Here is a 22,041-nt window from a genome sequence, read left to right on the forward strand (position 1 = left end):
ATCCTTGTTTCATGATGAAACCTTGTGAAATGAATATTTATGAATCATGTAATTATTTTCTGAGTGAAAAAAATCAGAGAGAAATAATTAGTAAATTTTCAATGGTTTTATTTTTAGGATTCTGTGCAAAAATTGGAAGGTCATGTTCAAGAACACCACTCATACCAGGTTTGCGTTACAGACCTGCATACCACATTGGATAATATCTCCAAGGAATTTGCCAGTCTTTCTGATAAGTCTGTGGATCAAAGAGCAGCTGAGGAAAAATTGCAGAAACTGCAGGTATTAAACAATGTCCAGACAGGGTAGACATTTAAACAAATCAGCATTAATTACAACTTTACTTATCAGTACCTTCCATCAGAAATTCAAGTGCTATTCAGATAACTCTTAGATAATTAAAGCTCTGACCGATCATAAATAATGGGAATGTTCTTCTTTACTGGCTTAATCCATTGAACAGTACCCTGCCTCAGTAGGCCCTCAGAGACAGTTCTACCCATGACCTGTCTGCAGCTCCTGGATATCTTTGCTTTAGAGACACCGTAGTCATTCCAGAGAATACTGAGTGGTCGGAGGATTCCCCTGGCACAAGACCTAGGGGAAAATATTTCAATTAAGCACTCTTCACCATGGGTGGATAGAAGTTGTATACTTTTTACCTTATTAATTTTCATTCTGATGGGCTAAATTAGAGCTCTTCTCAAATGTAGGGCTTTTATGATTATCACCCTGAGTCCCCCACATCTAGCCTTATACAGTGAGGTCTGCAGCCCTTTACCTACATCCTCGAAACACATTCCTAGGAAGGTCACTGTTTGCACAGCCAACATAAGCAGGTCGGAGAGGGGTCCTCTGGAAAAAACAAAGTAAGCATTTTCGTGGCTACCTCTTTCACAGTTCCTTGACTGGAGAATTCATGGGGTCGGTCTCAGGGCACAGCACTACTGGCATGAGCTTGGGAATTTCTCATCTCTTTCACTTATGGACCTGGGGATCAAGCAGGACATCTCCAGAATAGACTGGCATTGAGACGGGGCTGCCTCACAATTGTTTGCAGTTCAGTGTGTCAAAAAAATAGCTCATCGTATTCATCCCCTGGCTCCCAACCAGTGAGCTGCTTTTTCTCCTCTATTCTCTGGCTCGGTGAATATTTCCATCATCTCTTCAGGCTTCCAAATCAGGAACCTGGATATCCTTTCCTGGACTTCCCAGGCTAGTCAGATACCAAGTACTGTCTTGTTCCCCTCTGGAATATCTTTACCATTTGTCTCTCTCCCATCAACCCACTTTTTGCTGCTTGAGAACACACCCTCATCACATAGATTCCTGCACTAGACAGACTTCCAGGCTCCCTGCCTGCAGTGTTACCACTCCAGTGCATATTTCCCATGGCTGCTCTGGATCTTTCTAAAATGGAACCCTTTCTTCCAGCATAAAATGCTTCAATGACCTGTGTGTATTTGTTAGCATAGATTTTTTCACATTCTGTTACAATTGTTTGGTTGTTTCTGTGTCTGTCCCACTAGATTGTAGAAACTTAAAGGGACTGTATTTTACTCATTTATGTAATGTTAAAACTTATCCTAGTACTTGGCTGTTAGTTGAATGAACGAATGAATGAATGAATGCATGCTTACTTACTCTGTAGTCATTAGGATAGTGACTAATAAATTCTATATGGTTCACCTAGTAGATTTAAGGCTTCTTGTATTCTAATGGTAACATCGGCTACCATAATACCTCAAATTCCTTTTGAGTCTAGAGTTTTCAAATTAGCCTCATTCATTCGTGCATTTAGTAAATATTTAATATACCTTCCTGGTATATTAAAATAGTATACTAGATAATTTCTTATCACCCGCAAAACTTTGCTCTCGATTTTAAATGTGAACATTAGATTCACGTGGGTATATTCTAAATGATTCCTTTATTCATTTTAATACTTTGCACATAGTAGGCACTTATTATTTAGTATTTTGATTGTATGTAAATTCTGTATCTTGAACAAAATATATATTCAACAAATATTTAGGGCTGACTGGTTATCTCAGTTGTTTAGAACTCAGTCTTATAATTCCAAGGTCATAGGTTTGGATCCCTGTACCAGCCAGCTGCAAAAACAAAACAAAACACCAACAGCAAATATTTATTGACTGCCTTCTATGTTCTAAGAACTGTGCTGTGAAAATTTTCTGCATTACTTGTTGCGAACTTCCTAGTGTTTTATAAAATCTGTTTGAGAATTTATCTGGGATACCACATTGATTAAAATTTGGCCTAAGTTTCTTCGCTGATATGAGTTGATAAGTTTTTTATATTTTCCACTAGTGAAGCAGACTACTCTTCTTGTGATGTACAAAAGACAATTGACTCTTATGGCAACTGAATGCAGATACTTTGTATAACCATCTTTTCTCCTCTCACAGGACCTAGAGGATAGACTCCGTTTAGAAGATGGCACATTAAAAAAGATTTTAGTTTTAGCAAAATCCATCAAGCAAAATACATCTTCAGTGGGACAGAAGATTATTAAGCATGATATAAAATCACTCAAGTATAAACAAAAAGATTTGGAAAACAGACTTGAATCTGCTAAGCAGGAGACGGAAAACTGTCTCAACAGTGTTCTCAGATCAAAATGCTCAACAGAAAAGAAAGAAAAGTTTACTCTGCCAAGCAGAGAGAAGCAGGCCACTTCTGATGTGCAGGAGTCTTCTCAGGACTCGGCTGCAGTGGAAAAGTTGGAGGAAGACAGGGAAATAAACAAGGTAAGTGCTTGTGATTGCACTCTCTAAGATACTGAGTCTGAGAATGAAGAGGTATTTAGCTCTGAAAAGAGGGTCTCAAATCAAGCATTCTGATTTCATAATTAAATCCTCAATGTACTGGCTATTTATGAAGCCCACTTGTAAAAAGAGCCCTTAGAAAACTGTCCAGGATTTCAGTGGTGAAATATTACTGTTCAGTCTGTTGAATTGTCAGCCATCAATTTGGGTTTATTATTCTCTCTGATATGTAATCAGATACAGTTTCTTGGGTCAAGAGCACAAAGGCAAATTAGAAGACGCAAAAGAAAAGAAAATGTGCCTTACCCATTTTCTCAGAAAAAAAAAAACCCAAGAGCCCTATTTTTTTTGTTTGATTTTTATAATGAAATCAGAGACTGTTGGAAGGATGGGTTCCATTCCTTCATTTTTTTTTTTCCATGTTAACCCTATACTGTAAATATACTTTTAAGTGTTGTCAGATCATTTAGTGCAAGAATATCAACATTCAGGCTCCTAAATTTCTCTGGGGAGAAGAAAGAAGAATATTTTCTTGTTTTCATTGTAAACAACCAAATGGGTACATTTTCCTGTGGCTCTTAAAGTGCTTTCTCATAGGTTACAGATTGAAATGGAAGCGGCACAAAGCACTATCCAATAAACGGTATTTGAAAGAATTTCCCTGGCACGGTGAGACCATTCAGGTGTGCGTTCTTATCAGCTTTTTATGGAATATGTAATCAACAGAAATGAAGAGAACGTGCACTTTTATTGTCTTCCTGGAACAGGAATGCATGAAAGATTAAAGGAGCCAGATAGAAATGTGTAAAACAAGGTTAAATGCCAATGGAGCATCTCTGGCTGTGAGAAAAATCTTCTTATAAATCCCACAGTGCTAGATATTGCTAAGGAAGTATGTCTTAAATGATTAAAGGCTCAGAGACTCTTGAGATTGTAGTAAAACAAACTTTCTTTACAATATTTAAAAAGAAATAGAAAAAGGAAAAATACCCAAGTGCTTTCTACGAGATAGATTGTAAGAGAGGGCACAGTCCTAACACGTGAAATTGCTAAAGGGCGTTAGTTGCCTAATAACTTTTAAACCAACTTCTCAACCTTATTTTGACTGTGAACCCCAAAACTCCTTTTTTGGGAGCAGCTGTAACCAGCTGAGCTAACAGGCCAGCCCAACATTCCAATAGAGTATATTGAAAACTACATAAAAATTATAAATCAAGAATAAGAATTATTTTTAAATTTATTAAAGTTTTATTTCATCTTGAATGATGTTATTGATAATTTATTATACTACATTAAAATGACTTTTTTCTGAGCTGGCCCGTGGCTCACTCGGGAGAGAGCAGTGCTGATAACACCAAGGCACGGGTTCGGATCCTATATAGGGATGGCTAGTTATCTCACTGGCTGAGTGTGGTGCTGACAGCACCAGGTCAAGAGTTAAGATCCCCTTACCGGTCATCTTTTAAAAAATAAATAAATAAATAAAATAACGGAAGAAGCAAGCAAAAATCCACACAAAGGAGTCAGTTCTACCAGTCAGGGCTAAGGAATGCCTGCAAGTGTATTAAAAAAATAAATCTAATAAAGAATTAATAAGAATAAATAAATAACACAAAGGAATTGTCTTCTACAAGAAAGACTACTCATCGTAACAAATGAGAGGAATTAATACACGAAGAAAGTGAGATAATGCAGCAGTCTGAACGATATTACAATAACATGTTTAAAATGACTAGTGATATAGGATGGCTGGTTAGCTCAATTGGTTAAAGCTCAGCCTTATACCACCAGGGTTATGGGTTCGGTTCCCCATACTGTCCAGCCACCAAAGAACAAAATAAAATAAGATGACTAGTTATATAAAAGAAGGAATTGAAATCATAAGGAAAGACTAAAGTACTTTGAATAAAAAAGGACAGATGTGAAAAAAGAACTCTATGGAACTTCAGTGAACAAAAAAATACTCATTAAATGAAGATTGCTGTGGCCAGGTTAAGCAGCAAATTTAACACAGCTTGAAGAAAGAATTAGCTAGAATACATGACTGAGAAAATTATCACCAAATCCAGCATCTGTAAAGAGATGCAAAATAGGAAAGAGATTTTAAGAGACCCAGGGGCTGTACTGAGATGGTCTAACACATTTCTGATAGGACTTCTAGGGGAGAGAATAGAGAGATTGGAGGAAAGGCAAAGCTTGGAATTTTGCTAAATTGAGGAAATCTATGAATCCTCAGTTTCAAGAACTACAGAGAGCCTTGAACAAACTAAATAAAAATAAATTATTACCTAACTGCATTGTAGTTAAGCAGTAAAACACCAAAGCCAAAAGGAAGAGTCTTAAAGGCAATCAGAGAAAAAAGATTATGTATAAAAAACAATTACGTTGACAGCAGATTTCTCAACACTGAAAGTCAGAAGGCAATGTAAATAGCAGCTTCAAGGGCTGGGAGAAAATAGCTGTCAACCTAGCCAAATTTTCATTCTAAGATGAGGCAAAATACTTACATTTTCATACAAAGACTAAATGTACCAATCTTAAACCTCTCACAAAAGTATATGAAAGAAAAACTTAAATGTGATGAGAAAATTTTAAAACTTTTGCTGGACAATATAAAAGAATACTTTTGTGTTCCTAGGTTGTAGCAAGACAACCTGAGATCTTAAATTCTTTTTTTTTTTTTTTTGTCTTTGTCGTGACCGGTAAGGGGATTGCAACCCTTGGTGTGGTGTCACCCACACCGCGCTCAGCCAGTGATCGCACCGGCCATTCCTATGTAGGATCCGAACCCGCAGCGGGAGTGTCGCTGCGCTCCCAGTGCCACACTCTCCTGAGTGTGCCACGGGGCCGGCCCTGAGATCTTAAATTCTTAAACAGGCCCTAACCTAAAAGCACAAGCCCAAACAGGAAAAGATTGATAAATTTGACTGCATTAAAACATTAAGCTCTTAAAAAATAAAAAATAAAAAAAATTTAAAAAGAAAAAAAATATTAAACTCTTGTTCAACAAAAGACATCATACACAAAGTTTAAAGACAATGGACTGGAAGAAAATTGCAGTCTATATCAGTATTGGAAGATTAGTATCTAGAATATGAAAATGCTAAAAATCACTAACAACCCAATAACAAATGTACAATGGATATGTAATGGAAAAGCAGTCATCAGAAGGCAAGACTCACATGGCCAATGAACATATATGAAGAGTAGCTCTGTCTTACTATCAGGGAAATACCATTAAAGCAATAATAATATAAGTTTCACACCCATTATATTGGCAGAAATTAAAGTCTGCTATTACCAAATATGAGGATTTGGGAAAATATAAACTCTTTTACTGTGCTGGTGGGAATATAAACTGAAATTCAGTTTGGTGAAGAAATCAATAACTGTCTATTGAGAATCAAAAGGGGTTTGTTCTATGACTACTAATTTCAGTTCAGATCTGAAGAAACTCACCCACATGGGCAAGAAGAACTATACAAGGGTGTGTATCTCAGCAATGTCTATAATAGAAGTTGGAAATAATGTTCATATTAGTCTAACAGGTATTTAAGTCATGTTTGTTCATTCAGCTGAACAGTATACAAAGCTAAAATGACTGCACTAGATTTATATCTGTTAACATGGATAAACCTCTAAACATACTGCTGAGTGGAAAAAATCAAGTTATAACATGATGTACACATGATTATAATTTCCATAAGAATTAGAAACATAAAATGATACTATGTGAGTGCTGGCATATGTACTAAAGGTAAAAACAAGTACGTGTGGACTCTAGTGGTTGGTTCTGTGGGGGAAGAGATGAAAGGGATGGAGGTTGGGCTTTAAATTTTTTTTTTTCCTTTTTGTCTTTTTTACTGACCGGCAACGGGATCGCAACCCTCGGTGTTGTGCCTGCACCGCGCTCAGCCAGTGAGCGGGAACCGGTCTCCATATGGGATCCGAACCCTCAGCGGGAGCGCCGCCGCACTCCCAAGCGGCGCACTCTCCAGTGCGCCACCGGCCGGCCCTAAATTATTTTTTTAATATGGATAATTATATCACTACAATCTGTTTTGTTGGTAATGAGTGTGTATTATATTTTGTTCTTTTATGTATGTTTGAAATATTTTATACTTTAAAACAAAGTATTTTAAGTGAGCTTGCAAAATCAAAATAAAACATAGCAAGGGCTGGTCAGCAAAGGATGACTGGTTATGAAAGAACCTTTCCAGGGGCCAATCAGGTCGTTGAGTCTGTGTTCTGACCTCTCTGGTACGAGCAGAGGAATGTTACCTTTTAAACTTGAAATGTTCATTTGAGGCATTCTGTTGACTTTTCTGCCGAGGTATCAACATGGCTTTTGGGGTTGGTTATTGACTGGTGTTTTGGGGTAATTTCAGATTTGTAAGTATCCTTTTTCTGATCACTAAAGGAGGCTGTTACAAACGTTGCTAGTGTTTTCCTGTGTTACAGTAGTCCTCAAGCACTCTTTCATCAGATATGAGAAACTAAGGGCTCTGAATTCTTAACAGATGATTAATAATAGAGAAAACTTTCCTAAGGTCTAGTATCTCGGCTCTTGGTTCAGACTCTCTTGTGTCCTGGGTCGATTTGTGGGAGTATGCTAAGAAACAGTAACTGTCAGGTGGAAAGGAGGTGGGTGTCTATACCTGTGACTGTGTCTAACAGGTTAAAAGCACCCACTGGCTGATGAAGCCCGTGGTGTGGCACCTCTCTCCTTTCCTCTTAGCCTTCCTGGATCATTCCCACCTGAGATGCTGCCCTTGATGTAGATTGTCACCATAGTTCACCTAAATAAAATTTTGGAACTGGAGGAAATTTGCAAAATCATTTCAATCATTCACAACCTTTTTGAAGAAGTGACTTGTGCCCAGTGCCAATTAATTACTTCAAAACCAGTAATCCTGGACAACTGAATTTTCTTACCAGTTAGAATTGATGAAGCTTCAGACAGCATTTATTTAAATAAACTTTTAATTTTAGAATACTTTTACATTTACAGAAAATTGCAAGAATGGTACAGAAAGTTCCCTAATACCCCTGCATTGTTTCCCCTATTGTTACCATCTTATATTACTGTCTAGGGAGTATTTTTTTTTTTTTTCCCCTTTTTGTGTGACTGGCAATGGATCGCAACCCTCAGTGTCGCGCCTGTACTGGACCGGGACCGGCAACGGGATCGCAACCCTCGGTGTTGCCCCTGCACCTCGCTCAGCCAGTGAGCGGCCGGTCTGTATGTGGGATCCGAACCCTCGGTGGGAGCGCCGCTGCACTTCCCAAGCGGCGCACTGTAGCAGTGCGCCACCGGGCCGGCCCTAGGGAGTATTTTTAAGACAACAATTTCCACCTCGTTTGGAGATGTGGACACATTTTATTCACAGATTTGATACCTCAAAGATTCTACTGACATGTAGTATGAGGGTACTTCAAAAAGTTCATGGAAAAATAGAATAAAAGTATAATATGAATCTCTTCATGAATTTTTTGAAGATCCCTCATATATGGCAAAATCAAATGGTTTTTCATTTATAAAGTAATCTGAAAATAAAAACTAATTAACCTGAGTAAAATAATGAAAATCTTTAAAAATTACTGGCATGCCACCTGCTACATTTAAGTGCTCAACAGGTATTTGTTGAAAGAATAAAGTGAATGTAGATGTCCCTATATGTCCTACTGAGAACCTCAAGTTCTTACATCTTTCAGAAAAAATCAAATTATCTTGTATATAACTTGTTCTGCCGTACCCAGATTTGAATTCTTACTATTGATGGGTTTAAGGCATGATTTATTCTTACTATCATGAATTCTTGGTGTTTCATTCATCTGTGCACATATTTTGAATTACTGGCAGGTAACAATGAATGTCTATTATTTATTTGCCTTGCCCTCTACATCATAATGAAAGTTAGTATAAATGTTAGAACTTTTGCTTTTTTCCTTTTTGTCTCTTTTTTCATGTCCGGCAACGGATCGCAACCCTCAGTGTCGCACCCGTACCGAACCGGGACCGGCAACGGGATTGCACCCCTCGGTGTTGCTCCCACACCTCGCTCAGCCAGTGAGCAGGAACCGGTCTGTATGTGGGATCCGAACCCTCGGCGGGAGCGTCACCGTGCTTCCAAGCAGCGCACTGTAGCAGTGCGCCACCGGGCCGGCCCAGAACTTTTGCTTTTTTCCATATCTGTTTTCTTTCTTTAAAACTACAGATTATGCCTCAGTATATAATTCAGCAGTGCTAGATCCTGTACTACCTTGTCAAAAAAGTTTCATTTTATTTTTTTGAAATACCAGTATAGGCATTAATAATTGTATGGAAAAATTATCTCTGGTAGTGCCCAAATATACTTTAAAAAAATCTTTAATCCAAGTAAATAGAAGAAACTGGAATGTTTTCATCAAAAAAAGTAAAAATTATTTATTTGGAAAGTAGACTATTCAGCAGTTAATCTTTTTATGTTTTCAGAATTCAGCTGTGGAAATGGTTTTGTCAAAACAACTTTCTCTGGATGCTCAAGAAAGCATGAAAAACACTGAAGATGAGCAGAAAGTCAATGAGCTGCAAAACCAACCTTTAGAATTAGACGTTATGTTAAGAAATGAACAATTAAAAGAGATAGAGGTATGGAAACATGAAGAACACTGACAACATGATTGCATCTTTTATCCAGTGCAGCACAATATATTTTAATTACCAAAAACTTGCTTGCACAGAGTGAAAAGTCTTAGTTAACCTTTGCCTGATGATCAGTTTGGTAACTGTATAATTATGTACAAATCAGTAAATTGTATAAATCTTTCCATTTAAAAAGTGGACGAGATTAATGTACACTAGTCTTTCTCTTTCACAAAGTTCCTAAAAACTTAATTCAGTAAGAAAATTTGGAGATTCTGATTTGTCATCATTCCTTTTCTTGGTCATGTGTATTCTTCTGATTCTGACAAATTCCTTATATTTTTCCTAATGATCAATGTTATGGGGGTCCACCTTCTTTGTTTTCACAGCTATGTTTACATATCTATGTATGTAAATAATAAAAATAAGATGGATCTTACCTTAGACGTTGTAGAACCTTTAAGACAATAGAGTGATCTAATTGATATTAAATGCTGGGTCAATGGTGAAGTTAGTCTAGATTTTAATGTGATTCTAATGAAAAACTTTTAAATGTCAGGACCTTAGCTTATCTGTGTGCAAATCAAATATTTAAAACGTCATCTTGGGATAGAATGTGTTATCTGAAAGAAGGAGGAAAGATAAGAAATGAATCCATGAGTGAGTGAGTGTATATTTACTGATTTGCGTGACTTATTTTTAGGAATTATATACCCGGTTGGAAACCATGAAAGCAGCCATTGAACCACTGGAACAAAACGAATGTTTCAACAAAACAGAAACGAGTGCCTTGGTTTTCTACAATACAAGATATTCAGTGCACCACTTGGACAGTATGCTTCAGGCACTTATTACTTTGAAGAAAAACAAAGAAAGCCAGTATTGTCTCCTTAAAGATTTTCAGGAACACCTCACTACAATTGAATCCTCAGTGAAAGCTTTACTGACAGAAAAGGAAAGTCTAAAAGTGTAAGTGTAAGAATTTAGGACTTGCATTCTTTTTATTCATGCACAGCCTCTACTACCTTGGACAGGCCCAGGGTTTTAAGAGTTTATATTGTGAAAGGATATTACGATTTTAAAACTACAGTATGGAAATTAGTTGCATATGCAATTGTCTTAATCTATTTGGGCTTGGGCTGCTATAACAAAATACTGTAGACTGGGTGGCTTATGAACAACAGAAATTTATTTCTCACAGCTTTTTTTTTTTTTTAATTTAATAAGTACATGCTAAGATGATGTTGCATGTTGTAGAGTGGGGAGAATGGAGGGTGGCTCTGGCCCAGGGCTGGCTCCTTTGCTGGCTGGTTGGGGGAGGCATGGCCAAGTCCGATGGCCTGCCATCATCTTCAGGGGCAGGGGAGTGGGTGGGTGGGGGCTTCCGCTCCCTGGCTGTGTCTCTCTGGCCTGGTTGTGGTAGGTGGTGGATGGGACTGAGCTATTTCTCACAATTTTGAGGGCTGGGAAGTCTGAGATCAAGGTGCTGGCAAATTTGGTGTCTGGTGAGGGCTCTCTCCAGTTCATAGACAGCACCTCCTAGCTGTCCTAGTGTCCTCACATGGGAAAGGGGGCAGCCCTCTTTTCTATAAGGGCACTAATCCCATTTGTAGGGGCTTCACCCACATGACCTGATCACCTTCTAAAGGCCTTACCTTCTAATACCATTACATTAGTAATCAGGTTTCAAAATATGAATTTAGGGAGGACACAAACATTCATACCATAGCAGAAGCCATTTCAGGAAACTCTTGGTTTCATGCAAAAAAAATTATTTATTGAGTAGGTTTTACAAATTAATTTATTAAACAGTTCACACTATAAATACTTGTATCTGCAAAATAGATTTAAGTTCTGTGGAATTCAGTATTCTTTTTTGTCAAGGTATTTATTCTAAACTGGAGGGGAGAGAAACAGGTATATAATGATTTAGTATCTGCATTATTGGTATACATAGTTTCAGGTACATATTGACTATATATGCATTGTGATGGTTTTTTAAAAAATATATGCACTCTTTTTAACTTTGAAAATGATGGCAGATGGTGATAGATATGGTCTTGATACCTAAATATTTTCTATTTATTAAAAAGTCTTATTGCTGTACCAGCCAGCCGCCAAAAATAAATAAATAAAAATTAAAATAAAGAGGTTTATTTCATACTTATATCTAAATTGGTTTACTTTCGATAATACCCCTTGAGGAAACAATTTTATATTCAAAAGATTAGCTTGATGGTTACAACTTCTTATTCAGTATCTATATCATTGTTGTTAAAAAGATGGTAACAAAGGGATTGGATATTATGGTAACTTAACTCAGCCTGGACTAACCTTTGTACAGGTACTTTACAGTTTACAAAGTATTTTTACATACATTGTTCTCTTCACTCCTATCCTGTGGTTTGTTGTTTTTATGATACTCATTTTATAGGTGTGATTTCTATACTAATTGGAAGCTGCAATAAAGGAGATTCTGATTTTTATTTTAAGGATAGAATACTTTTATAGACACCCTAATCTCTTCCATGAATTCAAAGCAGAATTAATTTCTTTTAATGACATCTAACCACATGTTAATGTATAATAAATATTAAATATTAACCAGCTCAATTTTTTTACTTTTCTAGGGGACTGATGGACAGTGCAACCTATCTGGACAAAATTAAAAAATTCCTTGCTTCAATAGAAAAAGAGAAAAGTTCTTTAAGCAGGCTGAAGACTGAATGGGAGAATTTATCAAGCCTTCTGACTGACATGGATAAGAAGCTGTTGGAAAGCCAGATTAAGCAACTTGAGCATAGTTGGGAATGGGTGGAACAACTGGTTCAAAAGAAATATTCTCAGCAAGTAGTGGAATATGGTGAATTTACATCTCTCATGAATAAGATCCAAGACATTGAGATTTCTCTGCAGGAACAGCAGCGATGTCTACAGTTAAGGCTGAACTCTCCAGAAGAACAGGAGGGGAACCAAAGCCTGGTTATCTTGGCCACTGAACTCCAGGCTATCAAGCATGGATTTTCTGTTTTAAAGGGGCAAGTTGAGTTTCAAATGAAGAGGATTTGGGGAGAAAAAGAAGGGAAGATTTTGGAGGATGCAATAAATAATTTGAAGAATCAATTAGAAGAATTGGAGCCGTTAAACCTAGAGGTGGAAGATCGGATTAAGAAGTGTGACATCAGGAATAAGATGAACAAGACTATTTTATGGGTCAAGAATCTGTTGGGAAAACTGATTCTGCCCATTTCCCTTCTTCCAGATGACATCCTTTCACAAATCAGAAAATGCAAGGTGACACATGATAGCATTCTAGGTAAACAGCAGGCTATGGAATCACTGGTTGAAGAGGTCAAAGATAACAGTCCTAGCCTTACAGCATATGAGAGCGATGATTTAAATAACCTCCTAGCAGACTTACAGAATCAATACCAAATGCTAGTATTAAAATCAACGCAAAGATCTCAGCAATTAGAATTTAAATTGGAAGAAAGGAGCAAATTTTTTGCAACAATAGGGAAGATTCAACTTACACTTCAAGGACATGAAACACTGATAATTCCCAAGATAGAAACAACCTCCACAGAAGCTGAACTAAAGCATTGTCATGTCACTTTGAAGGCATTTCAGGAGGAATTGCAAGAAATTGAAAGTATAATCTCAACACATCTTCAGGAACTAACAAATACCTATCAGGAACTAAATGTGTTTGAAAGATTATTTCTGGATGATCAGTTGAAAAATCTTAAGACTAGAGCCAACAGAACACAAAGACTAATTCAGAATAAATGTAATAAAGTAGAACACAAAGTGAATCTCTATAGAGAATTCCATGAAAAAACATCTGTGCTTCAGAAGGAGGTTGACAATATAAAGCATGATGAACTACTGCTTAATCAAGAAATAAATCAAGATGTTAAAGAGGAGTTCTGTAATCTTAAAGACAAACTCACTGGTATTCAGTGTAGCATCTCACAAGTATTGAAACTTAAAGAAGTGTTTGACTATATGGGACTAAACTGGGATTGTTCACAACTTGACCAATTACAAACCCAAGTATTAGAAAAAGAGAAGGAACTCAAAGAAAAAATTAAGCAGTTGGACACATTTGTGGCAGAATATGGCAAATATCAAGCATCACTAAGTAAAATGAGAGCTATGGAAGTGCAGATTAAGAAAAGGGCTGAAGCAGTGCTTACAGTTCCTTTTACTGCATCAGAAAGCAGTCTGCTCAGTGTTCACATTTTGAATCAGAGAATTGAGAAAGTCAAGTGCTTATATGGTGAGATAATAAAGAAACTGAGGGAAAATAAGGCCTTTGATGACTCATTCAAAGAGAAAGAAATACTACAAATAAAGCTAAATGCAGAAGAAAATGATAAGTTACACAAGATTCTTCATAACATGGTACTGGAATTTCAACCAAAAGAAATGGGTGAAAAGAATTTTGAAGATAAACTAGAAAATTCCTTACATGTTTTAGATCAGATAAAATCTCAGTTACAGCAACCTTTACTTATAAATTTGGACATGACACATATTCAAAATGACAAGCATAATTGTGAGGCCCTTCAAGAACAAGTTCAGGCGGAAGTGTATAGTATTAAAGCTGTGACTGTCATTCAGAAGCAGAGAGAAAAAAACTCTTCTGAAACTAGTGATTTGGAGACAAAATTACGTGACATTGAAGATCTTCAAATGCAGCTTAACACAAGCATTGATTTGCGTACAGTAAGTTTTCTTTTTCATTAGGAAGTTAGTTCGTCTATGTTTATTTCATGATTTTACATTTTACTCTGCACTTCTAAAGAAGTTACAGATTTACAGGAAAATTCTGTACAGGAGGATAGCCATTCTAGAAAATTGCAGTGAACCAATTTATAATTCTGATTCATTTTACACCTAAATGTGGTGCCTTATAGTTTGGAAAAGGTCAAATCTGATACCTTTATTTCTATTTCCCTCATAGCCCCTATTGAGCTAAGAACAAAGTTTTCTGTTTTTTGTCTTTTTAAGGGATAGTAGGAAGGGATAATGGAAGAAGTGTGGTGTAAGGGGAAAGAACACCAAACAACTAGCATTTATTTAGAACTTACTGTGTGCTAGGCACTGTGTGAACCCTTCATAGTTAATCTTCACAGCAACCCTGTGAGGTGCGTGCTAATGATTAGCCCCATTTAAAAATAAGGAAATTGAAGTTCAGAAACATGAGGATTTTTGTTGGGGTCTTAAAACAGTAACAGAACCAGGACTCAAATGGAAATCTGTCTGATAAAAGAGCAGGAGTCATCAAATTAAGGCGAAATCCTGCTCATAGTACCTGATGTTATAAAGTTTTATTGAGATGCAGCCACCCCAATTTGTTTATGTATCAACTGGCTGCTTTCTACTACCACAGCAGAGTTGAGTAGCTGTGATCGTTGGAGAACGACTCCAACATACTCCTCACTTTCCTTCTGATAGTAGGGTAGAGATCTTGGGCATCATTAGAATTTGCACTGCGCTTTCTATAAAGGCCTCCATAGTGTTTTCAGATTTGTTACTTTAAATTTATAGAATGGGGGAATTAATTCCCTTCCTAAGTCAAAGAGTTATTGTTAGGTAACATATCTGAAATATTTTGATAGGTGTAAATGCTATAGAAATGTAAAGTTGTGTTATGAACCCTACTAATATGTTCCTTAAATAGATTTAGAACAAACGATGAGTAATTTGAGAACTTTCGTACTTGGTTTTAATACAGTTTTGAGAAACAATGTACATAAATCCCCAAAATAATATGATTAAAACTGGACTGGAAGGGACCTTTAAGGCCATTTATTTCAGCTATTTGTTATTTCAATGAGAAGATCAAGATCTGGAGACATTCAATGATGTGACCAAACTAAACTTAGTGGCAGAGACATTTAGAAACTTACTTGCTTACTTTCTCTTTCTTTGGAATTTTTTTTTTTCATTTGTTCACAAATATTGATTAAGGTTTTATACATTAAACATATTCAGTTATTTTATTTAATTCATAGTTTAGTACAAGAGTTCCAGAAGAAGAACATACATCAATAGATATGATTTGTGAGGTGTCATTTTGAATTTAGATTAAATTTCTTAGAAAATCTGGAAACAATTTTTCTTTATGCAAACAAAATGAAAACTAGTATAATACTATTGAGTATTATATACTGTAAGTATGATCATGTTAACTCTTATGAGACATGTTATGAATTCACCACAAAAATTCAAGAGTGAAAAAAATCCCAAAAGTTTGACAGTTTTGTCTCAGCATTTAATCTTCTGTTCACCAGGATGTCTTGAATGATGCTTGTGAAAATGTTACATGCTATAATGAAGCGGTCACCAGGGCAATGAGGATCATTGCTTCCTTTGAAGCCGTCATTGCATCCCATAGAGTAGACCTTGATAATCCAGAAGAATCACTAGAAGTGCCTCGTTGGAAACAAGAGGAATTAGAATCCACAATAGCAGACATCCAGGACCTCACTGAGAAATTGGGAGCTATATCCGGCCCCGAAGCCAAACTCCAACTTGAGTGTACTTTTCAGGAACTACTTTCTAAGAACTCAGCCATGAAGGAGGCAGCCAATGTAGAGGAAGCTGAGATAGAAAGGTAGGTTTTTTCCCGAAAGGTAATGCTTTAAGAACATAAAATATAGATTTTTTTCTTTATAGTTAACATATATGCATCAGAAATAATTTGGAAAATATGGAAAAGTAAAAAAAGAGTGAAAACCATGATTTTTCTTTTATTTCTTTCTTATTTAATATTGGGTACATACAACAGAGTGTTTATATAAGTATGTATATGGTGTAAAGAATAATGAAATAACAACTTTGTACCCCAAGGCTCAAAGATAAGCATTGTTAATTTGAATTCTCTTGTTTGGTCTTTCCCACTCCTATCAGAAATAACCATTATCCTAAATTCTGTATTTACCATCTCCTTGCTTTTTGTAGTATTTTTCCTACATATTTGTGTGTTCTGTTTTCATGATTTTGAAGTAACACCTAGTGTGTGTACACTGCTATTATTTCATTTTTTCAAATTTGTCATTATGACCCTGATGTTTATTTATGTTCTGTCTGTAGGAAAACTTTTAAATGTAAGAGCTTCCCTTTGGTATATATCTAGGAGTGCGATTCCTCAAGGCAAAATGTATGCACACGTTAAATTTTTAGCACCAGTTGATTTTATCAATTTCTACTTCAACCAGCTGTTTATAAGTATTCCAGTTGTCCCTCATCCTTATCAACACTTGATATTGTGAGACTTGGTTTTTGCCAGTCCAGTGAGTGAGAAGTGGTGTCTCATTGTTTTAACTTGCATTTCTATTTTACGGCTAATGAGTTTGATCTCTTTTTTGAATGTTCATTGGTCATTCATATTTCCTCTTCTGTAAAATGCGTACTCAAGCCTTCACCCAATTTTATTGTGTTGTCCATCTTTTTCTTATTGATTTGCAGGAATTTATTCTATATCTTAAAGGCTGGTTCTTTATAGTTATGTGCATTACAAATATCTTTATAGAGGGGATTTCCTATTAGACATCCATCATGGGGTTGGCTCCAAGCTTTGTCCTCTGTCCCCTACTTTCTAGGAGGAGGCAAAGAAAACTGAAACTCAGTAAATGCCCTCAAGGTAAAAAAAAAATGGCCCTATAGCTTTGCATATTTTTGTGTATTTCAATTTTAGAGAGTTTTAAGAGTTTTAAAAAAATATATTTGATACAGAATTTTTAATTGTTCTCAGTGGAGGTTGAGATTTAGACTATGTGTGTTTTGTAGACATAACTTTATGGTGTTTTTAAATATATGACAATATTATGCTGCATAAAAAATATAAAATATCCTGCTTTATTTTTTACTTCATAACATTAGCTTTTTTCCTTATTGTAACAAACACTTTATAAAAGTAATTTCAATTTCTATACAATATTTTGTTCAATGGATTGTTTAACTTATTTTTGCACACCTTTTGTTAGACATAAAGGTTATTCCAATTTTTGCTGTTTCAAGTAATACTCTAATGCATAAAAAAGTTTTAATGTGCAAAAGTAAATTACAGAAGTTGAATTAATGGGTCAAAAGATGTGAGCACTTTAAGAATAAGTGGTTTTCTACAAGAATTGTACCCATTTACAGTTCATTAGCAGTGTTCAAGAATGCAATTTTCCCTTTACTGAAGTGAACTCTTTAATTTTTTAAACTCTCTAACATAGGTGTTTTGTTTTTCCTATCTGCTTGTTAAAGTTTGCATTTACAGCCATATGCAGGTCCCTTTGGGGATGAGTAGGGAATTAAAAACTTGTTGAAATGCAAAGGATAGCAAAAAGAAGAATTATTTTATCCTTTTTTAAACAATTAGTGTGGAGAATTCATTCTGGGAAGTTCAGAATTTATGATGTTAAAATTTAATATCACTTTGTTTCTAACTGTGCCTTATTAGGTACCTTGAGGATTACAAATGCTATAGAAAAATTAAAGAGAAAATTTGCAGTAACCTCAGCAAAATGGAGACAGTTCTTGGGCAGTCCATGTCCCTGTTGCCAGTGTCTTACAAAGAAGCTTTAGAGTGCTTGGAACAGAGCAAGGTAATAGTATTTGCAAGTCTCCAGTAAGTCTGCATGCAAAAACTCAGCAGAACAAGCAGGTACAGGCAGCAGAGAATGTGGCTCTGTTAGGACCCACAGAAATCTTCACACTGAGTTGTACGCCCATGAAAATCCCTCAAACCAAAAGCCAAGGGGAAAAAAAGGAAGCAATATCTCTGAGAGATTAAAGTAATTAGATTCACAGGACAGTCATCTCCCATTGCATCCTGTTCTTATTGATGGCCTTTCTTTTTAATTTATTTTATTTTACTTTATCAATATACACTGTAGTTGATTTTCATGTCCCTTTACTGATTCTTCCCTCCCTCTCTCTCTCCCCACTCCCACCCATCCACATCATATCTGCTCACTTGTCTTAAGTCTTATTGATGGTCTTTCTGAAGCTTCACTTTTCATGTTCTTCTGAGGGATGCTGCTGTATCAATGACAAGAGTTTTGTTGACCACTGAGTGCCTACTACAGCTGTCATAAGCTCTAAAGTCTCGTTATTTCTTAGACTCTTACTAAGCAATTTTAGCTTTTGCTTATTTTCATCTGTTAGAATCTATGGTATTATGTTTTTAGGATTTGCGTGAGGACATTCTAAAACATCTATGCTTAATATCCACAAAAACAAAAACAAATCAAACCCCCCGCAAATACGGTGTTGGTAGTCAATACAGTAAGAAGTATTATGCAAAAGAACTAGCTCATAAAATATGAGACTTCAGTTAAAATAACAAAATATACTTCTTTTTTTGTCTTCTTTGTGACCGGTAAGGGGATCGCAACCCTTGGCTTGGTGTTGCCCACACCGTGCTCAGCCAGTGAGCGCACCGGCCAGTCTTATATAGGATCCAAACCCGTGGCGGAAGCGCCACTGCGCTCCCAGCACTGCACTCTCCCGAGTGCGCCACAGGGCCGGCCCCAAAATATACTTTTTAAATATTTACCTTTTCTTACTTGGAAAAATTGGTTTGTGGGTCATTATTTATCCCCATAGTCCCAAATTTTTGCAGAATAGAATAATATATAGATAATTCTCACCTTGCCCAAGTAGACTTTCAACAGGATAAGGGATGGGTCATGTAATACTTAGGGACAATTAAAATTATTAATTGTTCAAGATTTAAAATAGTTTATAAACTTCAGGAAAAAAAATAGACATTATGTTTCTTCTATTTTCTTTCTGAAGGCCTTAGTGTCAAATCTTTTATCAACCAAAGAAGAGTTAATGAAACTACGGCAGGTCCTCAGACACTTGACACCTAGGTGCACAGAAAACAATGGCATCTGTTTGCTCAGAACCATGTCGGCTCTGTGGGAGAAATGGCTGAATTTGCTAGAAGCTGCTAAAGAGTGGGAGTTGTGGTGTGAAGAACTGAAGCAGGAGTGGAAATTTGTCAGTGAAGAAGTAAGTGCTTCATTTTCAGTAGTCACGCCATACAGTTTCCTAACAAATGTTATTTAAATTGTTTTATTACTTTCACTTTGTTTTTATGTAAAACAAGTTCTTAACCTGTATCGCTTGTGTATATCACATATATGTTATACATAATTGTTTATAGATGTCAGAGTCTATTAAAATAATCTCCAAGAAACTATTCAGATTCTTTCATAACAGTGGCACTTTTTTTGGTATCAAATAATTCTTATGAATAAGTGACTACGTTGCTGGTTCGAGCTTTAAAATCTTTTCTGTAAAAATAAGTTAACCCTCTTAAAAATAACTGTCTCTGGGGCCGGCCCGGTGGCGCACTGGATAGTGCGCCGCTTGGGAAGCGCGGCGGCGCAACTGTCTCTACATTATACTAAAGGTTAGTATTAGGTTATATACATAATAACCAACTAATGTTGAAATTAACTACAATTGTTAGCTATGGAAATTAAGCATAAAAGCTCCTTGATTTATGATAGGTTTACATCCCAATAAAACCATCCTAAGTTGAAAATACTGTAAATTGAAAACGAATTTAATACACCTCACCCACCGAACATCATAGCTTAGCCTAGCCTACCTTAAATGTGGTCAGAACACTTACATTAGCCTACAATTGGTCAAAATCATCTAACACAAAGTTATTTTACAATAAAACTTAAAAACTTATCACTAGCCCAGGAAATGATCAAAATTTGAAGTACATTGATACTGCAATAGTTTCATACCATTGTAAAGTAAAAAAAATCATTATGTTGGACCATCATAAGTACATATTTGAAAAAAATGCCCTGTTTAAATTTACAAGTTAAAGTTTGATTAGGATTCTTTGTTTAAGGAAAATCGTCAGTGGTTTACAGTCAGTCATTCTTCTAGGTGGAGAAGTGAATGAAGTTCACTTAGTTTTTGTGGCAACTATTTTACTAATTTGGGGGCTGTTCTTTGTGCTTTTTGGCATAAAGTTTGTTGAGTTTTGACAAGTTTGTGCAGTCACAAGACCACCATCCAAATAAAGATTTAGGACATTTTCGTAATCTCGAAATTTCCCTTGTACACCTTTGTGGTCAACCCCTTCCATCACCTCCAGCCCCTGGCAACCATTAATCTGTTTCTTTTCCTGTAGTTTTTCCATTTCCAGAATGTCATATAAAAGGACTCATACGGTTTGTGGCCTTTGGAGTTTGGCTTCTTTTCACTAAGCATAATGCACTTGAGATTCATTCTCGACTCTGCTTATATCTGCAGTTCATTTATTTTTATTCCTAAGTAGCACAAGATTGGGCAAATGTCCCACAGTTTGTTTATTCATTCACAAGTTGAAGAATTGCCTGGCTTTTCAGTAAAATTATTGTCCCAATAAAAGTTGTTCTCCCCTTTGTGTTCCCCTCCACAATCACTTACCGCCTTTACAGCAGAGCTTGAGACAGGGGCTTGCAAGCAGGTAGTTTATGTTGGAAAGTGATCCCAGAGAACAGGAGGGGGGACTAGGAGAACTGAAACAGGAAAGGTCTAAGCCCCTCATCTCTTTATTCTTCCTAGGTCATGGTTGCTGCATTTGCTAAGTTGTGGTTATCACAGGGCATGGAAGCACCAAAAAATGCTTTATTAAGTCCTGAACTGCACGTGTAGTTCTTTCAACACCAGTGCATATTGGAACCCCTGGATGTACAATTCCCCCTGTCAGCGTAGCAATTCCTTTAACTGCATGCTGGTTCTCCAGTGGGATGAGAACAACCCAGTGGAACCCTTACCTCATTCCCCGGTGGAAGCGTAGCTGCCTGAGAACCAGGACTTCTAATCCAGCTGAACTTATGTTTGAGGGGATGAGAAGCACAAATTCCATAACTGGGTCTCTTGGAGAGGGGCCAGTCTATACCTTCACCCTGTATTCTAGCGATTGCGGACCCAACTGGATCATGTGGCCCAAGCAGCAGCATAGCTTATAGCACAGCCTGCCCTGCTGTGGTGCCTCTTTTCCTCCAGGCCCCCCTCCATACTGACAGCATTCTGATGAATGGATCTGAACAGTAATCTCAAGTTTAGGATATACTGCCTCCAAAATCCAAAAAGGCCCATCCTTTTCTTAGTGGTAGATTTGTAAGATTGAACACCTTGACCTTTATGTTAGAGGAGAAGCCCTGGCATGCCGCAGACTATTGGGCCCCTGAGAACTTAATTGATACTGGGGCTCCCGAATCTTCATAGGCTTTATTTTCCCACCCTCTGGCACATCTTGTTGGACATCCAGATCCTTTCTCACTATTTCAGTTAGTATAATATCATAAATGTTGCTGATCATTGTGATATTCTGTAATGTCAAGATTGCCAGATCTGCAACTTTGTTTGATCGCAGAGCAGGAGAGTTAACATTGCACTAGGGCAGGATGTGATAAACAGGCAGTGCAGCTGAGGGGAGGACCAGAGGGTTGGGGGGGGGGCATAAGGAGGACCTAATTCAAGGGTCTTTGAGACTTTTTTCTATGTCCTTGTTCTGAGTTCAGGGCTGGTGGAACTTCCAATTTCCAGATACATGGTGTAATTGGTTATGTATTTCTGGGTTCTGCACATACCAGTGGTTGATCA

At 36.7% G+C, this 22,041-nt stretch overlaps 1 protein-coding gene across 1 annotated transcript in view; it reads left to right on the forward strand.

The window, feature by feature from the left end:
- The window catches only part of SYNE2 (spectrin repeat containing, nuclear envelope 2), a 269,055-nt gene that overhangs the window by 98,688 nt on the left and 148,326 nt on the right, over positions 1-22,041 (forward strand). Inside the window, exons 43-50 of the mRNA XM_008566257.1 lie at positions 118-282; positions 2,430-2,771; positions 9,265-9,420; positions 10,118-10,383; positions 12,045-14,145; positions 15,717-16,039; positions 17,876-18,020; positions 19,216-19,434. Of these exons, the coding sequence (XP_008564479.1) occupies positions 118-282; positions 2,430-2,771; positions 9,265-9,420; positions 10,118-10,383; positions 12,045-14,145; positions 15,717-16,039; positions 17,876-18,020; positions 19,216-19,434 (3,717 nt within the window). The remainder of the gene's footprint in view (positions 1-117; positions 283-2,429; positions 2,772-9,264; positions 9,421-10,117; positions 10,384-12,044; positions 14,146-15,716; positions 16,040-17,875; positions 18,021-19,215; positions 19,435-22,041) is intronic.

The sequence above is a fragment of the Galeopterus variegatus genome, unplaced genomic scaffold (assembly GCF_000696425.1).
Source record: "Galeopterus variegatus unplaced genomic scaffold, G_variegatus-3.0.2 Scaffold231, whole genome shotgun sequence".
Classification (NCBI taxonomy): domain Eukaryota; kingdom Metazoa; phylum Chordata; class Mammalia; order Dermoptera; family Cynocephalidae; genus Galeopterus; species Galeopterus variegatus.